The 12,941-nt window shown below is 44.9% G+C and overlaps 1 protein-coding gene across 5 annotated transcripts in view; it reads right to left on the reverse strand.

Moving 5' to 3' along the window:
• VGLL4 (vestigial like family member 4) overlaps positions 1-12,941 on the reverse strand; it is a 171,838-nt gene that overhangs the window by 84,908 nt on the left and 73,989 nt on the right. For 2 of the 5 annotated variants that reach the window (XM_063940761.1, XM_063940760.1), the window contains exons 2-3: positions 12,852-12,928; positions 8,038-8,136 (exon numbers count right to left, since the gene is read on the reverse strand). In XM_063940761.1, coding sequence (XP_063796831.1) covers positions 8,038-8,136; positions 12,852-12,915 — 163 coding nt within the window. In that variant the 5' untranslated portion in view covers positions 12,916-12,928. Of the gene's footprint in view, positions 1-6,204; positions 6,419-8,037; positions 8,137-12,851; positions 12,929-12,941 lie in introns of those variants that run through there. The other 3 variants (XM_063940764.1, XM_063940762.1, XM_063940766.1) reach the window with 2 other exon arrangements.

The following is a 12,941-nucleotide window of genomic DNA, read 5'->3' on the forward strand; positions in this document are numbered from 1 at the left end:
GTTGCAAGATATGCTTTCTGCTAATTTTAAATGCAAGTGAGATTTGTCTGGCTATGGCATTTGTTCAAAGGAAAATTGCTAATTAGATTAAACATCTGGACAGTGTTTTATTCTAAAACAGTGATAAGTGAAGTTTCTATTTCATAGATGGTTAATTGGTGTGTGTGTCGTGGGGATAAGGTTCTATGTTTAGAATCCTGATATGGGTTGTTTTAATACGTGTACAGTTAAGGTATAATCGATGTAGTCAATAGGCATCTTATATATATAAAACCAGGTATTTATTTTGCACTGGACTGCAATGGGGTGTGTATGCCTAACTGGGCTATATAAAGTAATTTGTGTGCCTTATTGATACATGGATGTGTTTCTTCCCAGTCTTAAATTATTGAGGTATTTTTACTTTTTACTTTTTGCATATCAGTGATTTCACTTCATTATCACGATTAAGTCCCATACTAGCTAGTGTCTTTAGCTCATACATCCATCTTAATTCTATGGTATTGATTTTTGTGCTGTAGTCTCCTCCCCTCCAATTAGGGTGTACCTCCTGGATCCCTATGAATTTAAGTGATAGGGGGTCACTATCATGATGGTCCTTAAAATGTTTTGATAAGTTGTGTTCTTCTAGTCCCTTTTTGATGTTCAGAATATGCTCACTAATTCTGGTTTTCAAGGGGCGTATGGTACGTCCTACGTATTGTTTGAGGCATCCACACTCTAATAAGTAGATGACGCCTTTACTATTGCATGTTATTCTCTCTTTGATGTTGTAAGTTCTTTTTGTATTGGTAGAGCTAAATTGGGTAACTGGTTTCGTGCTGCGCATTCTTCTATTTTTGCATCCTATGCATGTACCACAGTAATAAAACCCTGATATTGGTTTGGAGTTATTAATGTGGGATTGGGTCATTTTGCTTGGTTTCATGTAGCTATGTACCAGTTTTTGCTTCAAATCAGGTGCTTTTCTGAATATGACTTTCGGTTTCGTGTCTAGTATGTCGTTCAGGACTTCATCTTCCATAAGAAGTGGCCAATGTTTTTTAAGGATGTGTTGTAGGGTTCTGGCTTGTTGTGTGTAGTTTGTGATAAATAGAACCTCATCTGAGTATTCCCTGTCTTTCTTGTCTTTATACTGAAGTAAATGGCTTCTGTCTGTTTCCCCCACTAAGTCGTATGCCTCTTCTAGAAGTTCCTCTTTGTATTGTTTCTCTTTAAAATCTGTCATCATTTCTCTGCCTTGAGTCACATAGTCTGTTTTCTTTGAGCAGTTTCTCCTTAGTCTTGTGAATTGTCCTTTTGGGATGGATTTTAACCAGTTAGGATGGTGTCCGCTAGTGGATAGAATGTAGCTATTTACGTCCACATTCTTCCTAAAGGTTTTTGTGTGTAGTTGGTCATTTTCTGCAAAGATGTTTAGGTCAAGGAAGTTAACATTACTCTTGCTATAGATGGTTGTGAAGTGTAAGTTATTTCTGTTCTGGTTCATAGACTGAATGAATTCATTTAGTGTTCCCTCCTCTCCCCGCCATATGAAAAAGATGTCATATGCTAGGATACCGGCATCAGAAGTCGCCTCTTTAATATAGCGAGAAGCTGACAATATATGACAAGCATTGTCTAGCATGGTCAGAAGAGATTTCAGCTTCTAACTCCTAGGCCCATGCTTCAATAGCCTCTGCAGCCCATGTAGCTGCAATAGTAGGCCTTTGTGCGGCACCCGTGAGGGTGTAAATCGCTTTCAGACAACCCTCCATACGTTTATCCGTAGGCTCTTTTAGAGACGGGACGGTAGTGACAGGTAGAGCTGAGGAAACCACCATCCTAGCCACATGCGAGTCCACTGGAGGAGGCGTTTCCCAATTTTTAGACAGCTATGGCGCGAGGGGATAGCGAGCCAGCATCTTCTTTTGAGGCACAAACTTCGTACCCGGGTTTTCCCAGGGTTCCTGACGTATATCCACTAGGTGGTCAGAGTGAGGTAAAACTTGCTTAACCACCTTCTGACACTTGAACCTATCTGGTTTCTTAGGAGGGACGGATGGCTCGGGATCATCCGTAATCTGCAGAATTAACTTAATAGCCTCCAAAAGATCAGGAACATCCACATGTGAACTACCCTCCCCATCAGCCGTATCTGAGTCAGAACCTGAGGGGTCAGTATATGGTCAGTATATGTGCCGTCTTCATCAGACGAGGTGTCAGTGACAGCAGTGGATTGTGAGGAGATAAGCGCTCGCTTAGAGGACCTCCCCCCAAATATGAGAGAGGCGCAGATACTGGAGGAGCAGTCAGATGAAATGCCGCTGCGGTCTGACGTCGGACTCACCACGGCTATCCCACCCATGGTGCTGTACCCAGGCCCGGCCCCACGCATATACAGACTACGCGGCTGCGTAGAGCGCTGGACCTATGAGGTCACTCCGGCACTGATGAAGTCACTCATTCTCCGCTGTGCGCCGCCCCATCCTGCCGCTCCCCACCCATCTCTCACTACCCGACGCGGCGCTCACCACCCGCATTCCACCATGGACAGTAACAAGCAGGCTCCTCTGACAAGCGCACAGAGGAGACCTGTAATGATCCGCCTCCCGATTGACTGTTCTGTCTCCACATCCCTCCAGGGAACAGGGGGAGGGAGAAAGTACAGTGTCTACTAACGAGGGGGAGCTGGAGCTATGACCTACAGATCAAAGGTATGTACATCTCCCCTGTACAATGTGTCAGTGTGCCCCTGGTTGCTGCTATATGTGTGTGTGTGTGTGTGTGTGTGTGTGTGTGTGTGTGTGTGTGTGTGTGTGTGTCAGTGTGCCCTTTATGCAATCTATGTAACGTGTATAAGCGGTTCCTCTGTGGTGTAACGCATATAATCGGCTCTACTGTGGCGTAACGTGTATAAGCGACTCTACTGTGCTGTAACGCGTATAAGCGGCTCCTCTGTGGTATAACGTGTATAAGCGTCTCCTCTGTGGCGTAACGTGTATAAGCGTCTCCTCTGTGGCGTAACGTGTATAAGCGGCTCCTCTGTGGCGTATCATGTATAAGCGGCTCTTCTGTGGTGTAACGCGTATAAGGGGCTCTTCTGTGGTGTAACGCGTATAAGGGGCTCTACTGTGGTGTCACGCGTATAATCTGCTCTACTGTGGCGTAACGCGTATAAGCGTCTCCTCTGTGTCGTAACGCGTATAAGCGTCTCCTCTGTGTCGTAACGTGTATAAGCGTCTCCTCTGTGGCGTAACGTGTATAAGCGTCTCCTCTGTGGCGTAACGTGTATAAGCGGCTCTTCTGTGCTGTATCGTGTATAAGCGGCTCTACTGTGGCGTAACGTGTATAAGCGCTTCTACTGTGCTGTAACGCGTATAAGCGGCTCCTCTGTGGTATAACGTGTATAAGAGTCTCCTCTGTGGCGTAACGTGTATAAGCGTCTCCTCTGTGGCGTAACGTGTATAAGCGGCTCTTCTGTGGTGTATCATGTATAAGCGACTCTTCTGTGGTGTAACGCGTATAAGCGGCTTTTCTGTGGTGTAACGCGTATAAGGGGCTCTTCTGTGGTGTAACGCGTATAAGGGGCTCTACTGTGGTGTAACGCGTATAATCTGCTCTACTGTGGCGTAACGCGTATAAGCGTCTCCTCTGTGTCGTAACGTGTATAAGCGTCTCCTCTGTGGCGTAACGTGTATAAGCGGCTCCTCTGTGGTGTATCGTGTATAAGCGGCTCCTCTGTGGTGTATCGTGTATAAGCGACTCTTCTGTGGTGTAACGCGTATAATCGGCTCTTCTGTGGTGTAACGCGTATAAGGGGCTCTTCTGTGGTGTAACGCGTATAAGCGGCTCTTCTGTGGTGTAACGCGTATAAGCGGCTCCTCTGTGGTATAACGTGTATAAGCGTCTCCTCTGTGGCGTAACATGTATAAGCGTCTCCTCTGTGGCGTAACGTGTATAAGCGGCTCTTCTGTGGCGTATCATGTATAAGCGGCTCTTCTGTGGTGTAACGCGTATAAGGGGCTCTTCTGTGGTGTAACGCGTATAAGGGGCTCTACTGTGGTGTAACGCGTATAATCTGCTCTACTGTGGCGTAACGCGTATAAGCGTCTCCTCTGTGTCGTAACGCGTATAAGCGTCTCCTCTGTGTCGTAACGTGTATAAGCGTCTCCTCTGTGGCGTAACGTGTATAAGCGTCTCCTCTGTGGCGTAACGTGTATAAGCGGCTCTTCTGTGGTGTATCATGTATAAGCGGCTCTACTGTGGCGTAACGTGTATAAGCGCTTCTACTGTGGTGTAACGCGTATAAGCGACTCTACTGTGCTGTAACGCGTATAAGGGGCTCTACTGTGGTGTAACGCGTATAATCTGCTCTACTGTGGCGTAACGCGTATAAGCGTCTCCTCTGTGTCATAACGCGTATAAGCGTCTCCTCTGTGTCGTAACGTGTATAAGCGTCTCCTCTGTGGCGTAACGTGTATAAGCGGCTCCTCTGTGGCGTAACGTGTATAAGCGGCTCTTCTGTGGTGTATCATGTATAAGCGGCTCTACTGTGGCGTAACGTGTATAAGCGCTTCTACTGTGGTGTAACGCGTATAAGCGACTCTACTGTGCTGTAACGCGTATAAGCGGCTCCTCTGTGGTATAACGTGTATAAGCGTCTCCTCTGTGGCGTAACGTGTATAAGCGTCTCCTCTGTGGCGTAACGTGTATAAGCGGCTCTTCTGTGGTGTATCATGTATAAGCGGCTCTTCTGTGGTGTAACGCGTATAAGGGGCTCTTCTGTGGTGTAACGCGTATAAGGGGCTCTACTGTGGTGTAACGCGTATAATCTGCTCTACTGTGGCGTAACGCGTATAAGCGTCTCCTCTGTGTCGTAACGTGTATAAGCGTCTCCTCTATGGCGTAACGTGTATAAGCGGCTCCTCTGTGGTGTATCGTGTATAAGCGGCTCTTCTGTGGTGTATCGTGTATAAGCGGCTCTTCTGTGGTGTAACGCGTATAATCGGCTCTTCTGTGGTGTAACGCGTATAAGGGGCTCTTCTGTGGTGTAACGCGTATAAGCGGCTCTTCTGTGGTGTAACGCGTATAAGCGGCTCTTCTGTGGTGTAACGCGTATAAGCGGCTCTTCTGTGGTGTAACGCGTATAAGCGGCTCTTCTGTGGTGTAACGCGTATAAGCGGCTCTTCTGTGGTGTAACGCGTATAAGCGGCTCTTCTGTGGTGTAACGCGTATAAGCGGCTCTTCTGTGGTGTAACGCGTATAAGGGGCTCTACTGTGGTGTAACGCGTATAATCGGCTCTACTGTGGTGTAACGTGTATAAGCGGCTCTACTGTGGTGTAACGTGTATAAGCGGCTCCTCTGTGATGTAACGCGTATAAGCTGCTCTACTGGGGTAAGACGTACAAGCGGCTCTTCTGTGGTGTGATGTGTATAAGCGGCTCTATATATTCCACTAACCACTAATATATACTCGCATACCAAAAAAATTAGGCTCGGGCCGACCCTGGTTGTACCATTGCCGGCCACCTCTTCTCCTTCCACTGTATCGCCTCTTTCCATCTCCTGCGGCTGATGACTCCTGGCCTCCTCCATAGTACTCCTCGAGGTAGGGGCGCCAAACAGATTCTAGCTTGGCCCCCCCCAACCAATAAAACGTCCGACACCCCTGGGTACACACTAGGCAATACGTCATCCGTTGCCGCAAAGCAGACTGACATATTGTGCACATCGGCCAATGTGTACAGAATATGGTGCGATACCATGGATCGTTCCCAGGTTAACCACAAAATGTCTACAAATGTATAAATATTCATTCAGTCCACAAAATAGCTGCTTCCTGTGTACCAAGGTGACAGGTAGACAAAAAAGGTCTTAAGTCAATAAGTCAACACCATATTGGCGACAGGGTCAAAAAAGGGGACAGCATGACAATGATTGACACACGTATGATTTACACGTTTTTGGGGATTATTTCATGTTTTTACAACTTTTGCTGAATTTACTATCCATGTCACAAACTATTATCTTAAGGAACCTTATGGAGAAAGCCATCATGCCCGAAGTATTGGCGAGCGAACCGTGCCCGCGAGGGGACACGCTTCTACTAATTTCGGTCATATATGGTTAAAAATATAAAAGAACACCCCCCAAAAAAACCAAAACATCTTTCATGCACACCCAGACCTTACTGTAAAATACACCTGACATACTAGACGTACCTTTCTGCTTTTACAAATCAGTTTTCTATATGACTGAAGATAAAAGGTGGAAATCTTCAGACTGGAACAGAACTCCAGCTTCCAGCTGACAGGAAAGGAGGGTCCCCTGCTAGGGTGCCAATCACAGCCTTTGTCATTACAAAGCACATTTCTACACCAACACTCTCCCACAAATGCTGCTGATGGATGGTGCCTTCCCCACTGCTCACATTGAACTCTTCCACTGAAGCCTGACAGCATTAGTCAACATGTGCAATGCCAGAGCACACAGACGTGGCGAGTGCTCTGCCCCGGGGGCTGGGAGGTTGGGAATGAGAAGCAGCAGGAGACAGCATATGTGTAACAATGAACAAGGAACATCCTGTCACAAATGTTTCACTTCCTGCTGAAAGATTCGCAATGCAGAGTGTATCAGACACACAAAAAAAATGGTCACACAAAAATACGCACTGAAGTTATTTGAGGCAAACATGTAGCAGGTTTGAAGTTAATGTACTGGTAGAATATTTTCAAAGGAGGCTGCATATACAAGTCTATCAGTGTATGTAGGGTCCAAGCATGAACGGAGACGACTGGTTCTCATGAACATTTGCACAGCCAAAAAGTGGTCTGCCTTCACTTCATGCCTTTATGTCACCAGTCCTCAGGCCAAACTCATTATTTTATTTATTTATTAACAGTTTCTTATATAGCACAGCATATTCCGTTGCGCTTTACAACTAGAACAACAGTAATAGAACAAAACTGGGGAACAACAGACAGAGGTAGGAAGGCCCTGCTCGCAAGCTCATTGATGTTTATAACAAAATGGCTGCTTCACAGCATGCGTACAACAGCAACAATTCATCTGGTTTGTACATATTCCTTGCATTCTTTTAGCTGTAAGTGCTGAATATTTTTTTATCACGTGCTTTTAGAGCTTAGAGTTTAACATTCTTAGGGCTAGATGCATCATCGCTTGGGGGGTATGAAATTAGGTCAGTTTTTTTTTCGCCTAGGCAAAAAAAAATAATTGACTTTTCGCTATTTATAGGGCGAATGGGGATTCAGCCTATACAATAGAAGGGCAGTTTTTTCGCCTAGGTGAAAAATTCAGCAGGAGCGGAAAACATGTGTATTGGCGAATCCACGTTTTCTCACCTTGGCTGGCGAAAACACAAGCTGTTTTCGCCGATTTTGAAGCATTTTATCTCTCTCCAATTTTATCACTCTCAGAGGGGGTTATCCAATTAGCTCTGGTAATCTCAGCTATTTATTTTGCCCCCTTGCCTATTCAGTTGAGGCCGTTTTCAGACGTTTTTTATGGAAATTTTCACCAATGCCTTTTCACTTTAAAAAAAGAAAAAAAAGGTGAAAAGGCATTGGTGAAAATTTCCATAAAAAACGTCTGAAAACAGCCTCAACTGAACAGGCAAGGGGGCAAAATAAATAGGTCTGAGATTACCAGAGCTAATTGCATATCCCCCTCGGAGAGTGATAAAATTGGACAGAGAAAAAGTACCAGCCAGCTTCTAACTGCCATGTTACAGGATGTGTTTGAAAAATGACTGTTACGAGCTGATTGGCTGGTACTCTCTCTCTCTCTCTTCATTTTATCACTCTCCAAGCGATGACACATCTAGCCCAGTCTTGGTTGTGATGCTTGTGTCTGGGGCTCGATACCTATATAACAGTATGTTCTGGATTTTTAGCTTGGTGGCAGGTTCACTTTAAATCAGTATTTCATACCTACTTATTTATTACATGAGTAATTCGGGACATGTCACCATTAAGGAACCCAATATGTAGCAAGTAGACAGCTTCAGGCACAATTGGCTGTATCTGGTTCCCTACCTGGCATTGTGTTACTTCTACTATGCCAAAGTTTTACTATTGCATAATCCAGGTCCACAAAGGAGATTATGTGCTGCGAAGGAAGCAGTTCCAGCTCACCTGTAGGAGATTAGCAGACGACAGGGTACAGTCCAGACGTGGGAAATAAATGCCATAATATTGGGAAACATTACATATTTGTAACAACCAAAATATTCGTTTTTCATGAAAGCATTTGTTTATTAGTTACAAGAGAACAGCTCTATGTAAAAAGTTCTATAAAGTAATGTTCGCAAGGCAAATGTAGATTATTTCTCCCCCTGTTTTTATTCTATATTGTGACTATCTCCTAACAGGATCGCCTAACAGGACTCACAGGGCGGAATGCAATTGTTATTTGAGCGTCTAAAAGGCAGCAATTCAATTGCTTGTTGATAGGGCACAACTGCACTATTTCTGCCCATATCATCATGAGGTGGCGAGCAAAAATCTGCCAAAAGTCGTCTGTTTGGGTGTGGTAACGGGGACTTTGTTTGCACAGGTTAAGCCGCTTTAGGAGTCTAAAAAACCTGATGCATTTGTGTGCAACAATAATGCAGCTGCGGCAAAACAACTATGTTGGGCCCCCATTACTGATCGCTGCCCAGAAAACAACCAACTTCATCCCAAAGCATTCTTCATATACTGCAGAGGGTGAGACGGCCATCTTGGGTGCACACAGGTGCTACTTTAAGTAAGCAGTCATATCAGCCTAAATACCCTGCCACACGTGTATATTTATGTAAGTAGGCAATACATCACCCAGTATGTTTTTGGACTTTGTGGGAGTAAACTGGATTACCCAGAGGAAACTTGTGCATATGTGGGAAGAACATAGAAGCTTCACACAGATCTTGGTGGGATTAAAACCGTACTTCGCTATTCTCTCAGAATGGCCACGAGGCTCCCAAAAATTCCGTGGCTCCCTCGGCCGCATGAAAGGATGGGTAATTATCTAGTTAACACCTGCCTCCAGTCTGTCCACTTCCCAAGTGAAGTGGACGGGACAGGGAGCCAATTAAGCGTTTTGCCAACGCCAGTAATCATATCACTGTCTAGCGGGGGACGGAGCACAATGACAAAATAGCGTCACCATGCCCACTTCCGACGCGCCACAAACCCCCAGTGCTAAACGGTCTGCCCAAAGGTCGGCAAGTTAGATTACAACCTAAGAGCTGTGGCGTAACAGTGCTAACATACTCATTAATATAGATAAATGGTTAACATTAAAATATTTCTCAGCTACTTTGTCAAGTGACCAATGCCGAAAGCTGTAAAAACAACTCATGTCTACTAGCTGGAAGAACAAAAATGCCATTTATTTTAAGGTTACCAGAGCTGGAAGGGAACAGCTAACTAGTTTAACAGAAGTATGATATTTAAGTGTATAATGGGAAAAACAGTACGCAATTGGATGAAAGAGCAATTATCATAGATGACACATGAAACGGGCCTTCTGTATGTTAGCAGCCCCACCTTTTACTATTGAAAGCAGATAACACCTGAGGCTACAGCAGTGTTTGTTGATGCAACAGTTGTCACAGCAAATAGGAACCACCTGAAGTAAACTGAACCGACCAGCTCAATCACCACTAAAAGACTGGTGTGATTAGTAGTCTGACCAACAACTGCGGTGCTGGGAAGGAGAGACATCAGCCCACGGACACTTACACAATCACTGAGGGAATGAAAACGCTCACACACGCTGCAAGGATTCCCTCACCATACATTTATGGTCACCATAAATATATGTATGGTGGTCACCTTAACAGTTAGTTATATAGTGCACACATATTACGCAGCACTTTACAGAGGACATTTATTCATTATGAATACACATACTTTTATCACTCACAGTTACGTGATATTGGATCATTTTCCTCAATTAAAAAATTATCACATCTATTTTTTATTGTCTCAATTGTTTGATGTGGTTCTCTTTATCTACTTTTAGGACTTGTGTGAAAATATGAAGTAGTTTTAGGTCAAATTTTAGCAGAAATATAAAAAATTCAAACTTTCAAGCACCACTGCATACAACATGCTGGCCAAGCCTGCTCTACACTTGTGTAGAGCCGCTCTTTCTAAAATGGTCTACATGCATAAGGAGGCAAGTTCTGTGGGCACATTAGCAACCCCAATATTAGGGCTCTATTCATGAAGCAGTGAAAAGTGTGGAGAAGTGAGCCTGTGGAGAAGTTGCCCATGGCAACCAATCAGCATTGAAATAACATTTATAGTGTGCATACTTTAAAATTATACAGAACAGCTGATTGGTTGCCATGGGCAACTTCTCCACAGGCTCACGTCTCCACACTTTTCACTGCTTCATGAATAGAGCCCTAATATTGGGGTTGCTAATGTGCCCACAGAACTTGCCTCCTTATGCATGTAGACAATTTTAGAAAGAGCGGCTCTACACATGTGTAGAGCAGGCTTGGCCAGCATGTTGTATACAGTGGTGCTTGAAAGTTTGTGAACCCTTCAGAATTTTCTATATTTCTGCTAAAATTTGACCTAAAACTACTTCATATTTTCACACAAGTCCTAAAAGTAGATAAAGAGAACCACATCAAACAAATGAGACAAAAATAGACGTACTCATTTTTTTATTGAGGAAAATGATCCAATATCACGTATCTGAGTGATAAAAGTATGTGTATTCTGAATGAATAAATGTCCTCTGTAAAGTGCTGCGTAATATGTGTGCGCTATATAATACCCCTTGCACACCACACAAATAACCCGGTATCGACCCGGCATATTGCCGGGTCGAAATGAGTCGGCGTGCGGTGTGAAAGGGACATAGCCAAAATCGCGGGTCGCCTGACGCAGCAATTCAACCCGGGAATAAAGCAGTGTTATACCTGGGTTGAATACCGGGTCAGTGGCTGCCTAAACAGGCTCCCGGGTCGATGCTTCCCGGGACCCGTTTTCTACAGCAGGGAGAGGCGGCGCAGAGATGATCTCATCTCCCAGCGCCACCTCCACCTCCGCCCCCCGCTGCTATGGCAACCCGCCCGGCATATTGCCGGATCGGGGAAGCCTGCAGCAGCTGCCAATGCCAGATCCCACCCGGGAAGGACCCATTTCTGTTCTCCTCACTGGCCTTGCTTGCTCCCATCTAGCTCCCCTCCAATCTGTCCTGAACTACGCAGCTACGCTTATCTTCCTCTCCCGACGCACCACATCTGCCACTCCCCTTCGACAAAATCTACACTGGCTCCCATTCCCCTACAGAATCCTCTTCAAACTTCTCACCCTTACATACAAGGCCATCTCTAATTTCACTGCTCCCTACATCTCCAACCTCCTCTCCCTTCATACTCCCTCCCGCCCTCTAAGGTCGACCAATGACCGCCGCCTCTCCACCGCCCTGGTCACTGCTTCCCATGCTCGTGTTCAAGACTACGCCCGTGCTGCACCCCTTCAGTGGAACACACTCCCCCGCTTCATTAGACTCTCCCCGACCTTGCAAAGCTTCAAACGGGCACTAAAACCCACCTATTCATCAAAGCATACCATCCCGATGCATAACCCAGTGCTGAAGCCGCGCCTCCACCCCCCTGCCTCATGCCGTGAACATCTCAGCTTCGCTTGCATACTGCCATCACGCTACCTCCCGCTTGCCTGCACCTCTTGTCATCTGTCTGTCGCCCCTCCCCACTAGGGATTGTTAGCTCCTCAGAGCTGGGCCCTGTTTCCTCTTGTTATCTAAGCGCCCTTCTCGACACATTTCACTCGCAGCTCTCCCCTACTCAACGACCATCTTTGCCCTGCTAGTAAAGGCTCATCTCCATCTATGGCCGCCAGCCCCTAGTAGTACGATGATCACTCCCTCACTACTTACATCTTAGCTGTATTATGTCTTGAGAATGTGTGGTGCTCTGTTACCTGTCCTCTATTTCTGTTATTTATTTACTGTAATGCTATGTCTTGTCTCCCTGTACTGTCCTTTGTACGGCGCTGCGAATCACTTGTGGCGCCTTATAAATAAAATGTAATAATAATAATAATTTCCAATTCCCGGGTGGGATCCGGCATTGGCAGTGTAAAAGGGGTATAACTAACTGTTAAGGTGACCACCATACATATATTTATATATTTATATGCTGCCACATCCACTGCTATACATGGCCACGCTTTAGTCATATGGGTTAAACTGGGGTAAACTCCACACCCCTGATTATTGTAAAAAGTAGTCTCCTATGCCTACAAGCACAGCATGTCCATGTACATAACAAATAGAGTACAGCAAGGCGTAGACATTAGAACGTTCAGCGTTTACTCAGTAGGAATACCTTGAGAGCTACAGAATTTTGCAACAGGGGTGAAGGTCAAATTTAAATCAATAAGCAGAAAGCCAGTAATGAGTTCTTTTGCATATAAAGCCGGTAACAGCAGCATAAACAGTGTAGCAGCTGCCAGAATATTTAGTCTAGATAAAGAGCGCTGTCATTTGTAAAATAAGTGCAAACAACGGGCTGAATAAACAAGTCGCCAGAAAGTTCAGGTGTTATTGACATAGGTGCAGCTGCGAAAAAAAACACATAAATGACACCTGACGTTGGTTTGTTTAAACAAAACCAGTAACTGCCTTGGGAAACAAATATATATTCACACATAATGGGCAAAAGGGTGTTGCAGTATTCCACACAAGGTATTATACATATATGATAGATAGATAGATAGATAGATAGATAGATAGATAGATAGATAGATAGATAGATAGATAGATAGATAGATAGATAGAATTAGGACGTTTTCCCAAGGACAAAACCATTTGAATTACTTACGTTTCTCATCATCTGCATGTACTAAGGAAGCCGCTCTTGACAGAACGTCTAATGGAGTTTCCATTCCTGGGAAGACCCTGTGAGGTAAAA

This window comes from Pseudophryne corroboree, chromosome 9, assembly GCF_028390025.1.
Source record: "Pseudophryne corroboree isolate aPseCor3 chromosome 9, aPseCor3.hap2, whole genome shotgun sequence".
Lineage (NCBI taxonomy): Eukaryota > Metazoa > Chordata > Amphibia > Anura > Myobatrachidae > Pseudophryne > Pseudophryne corroboree.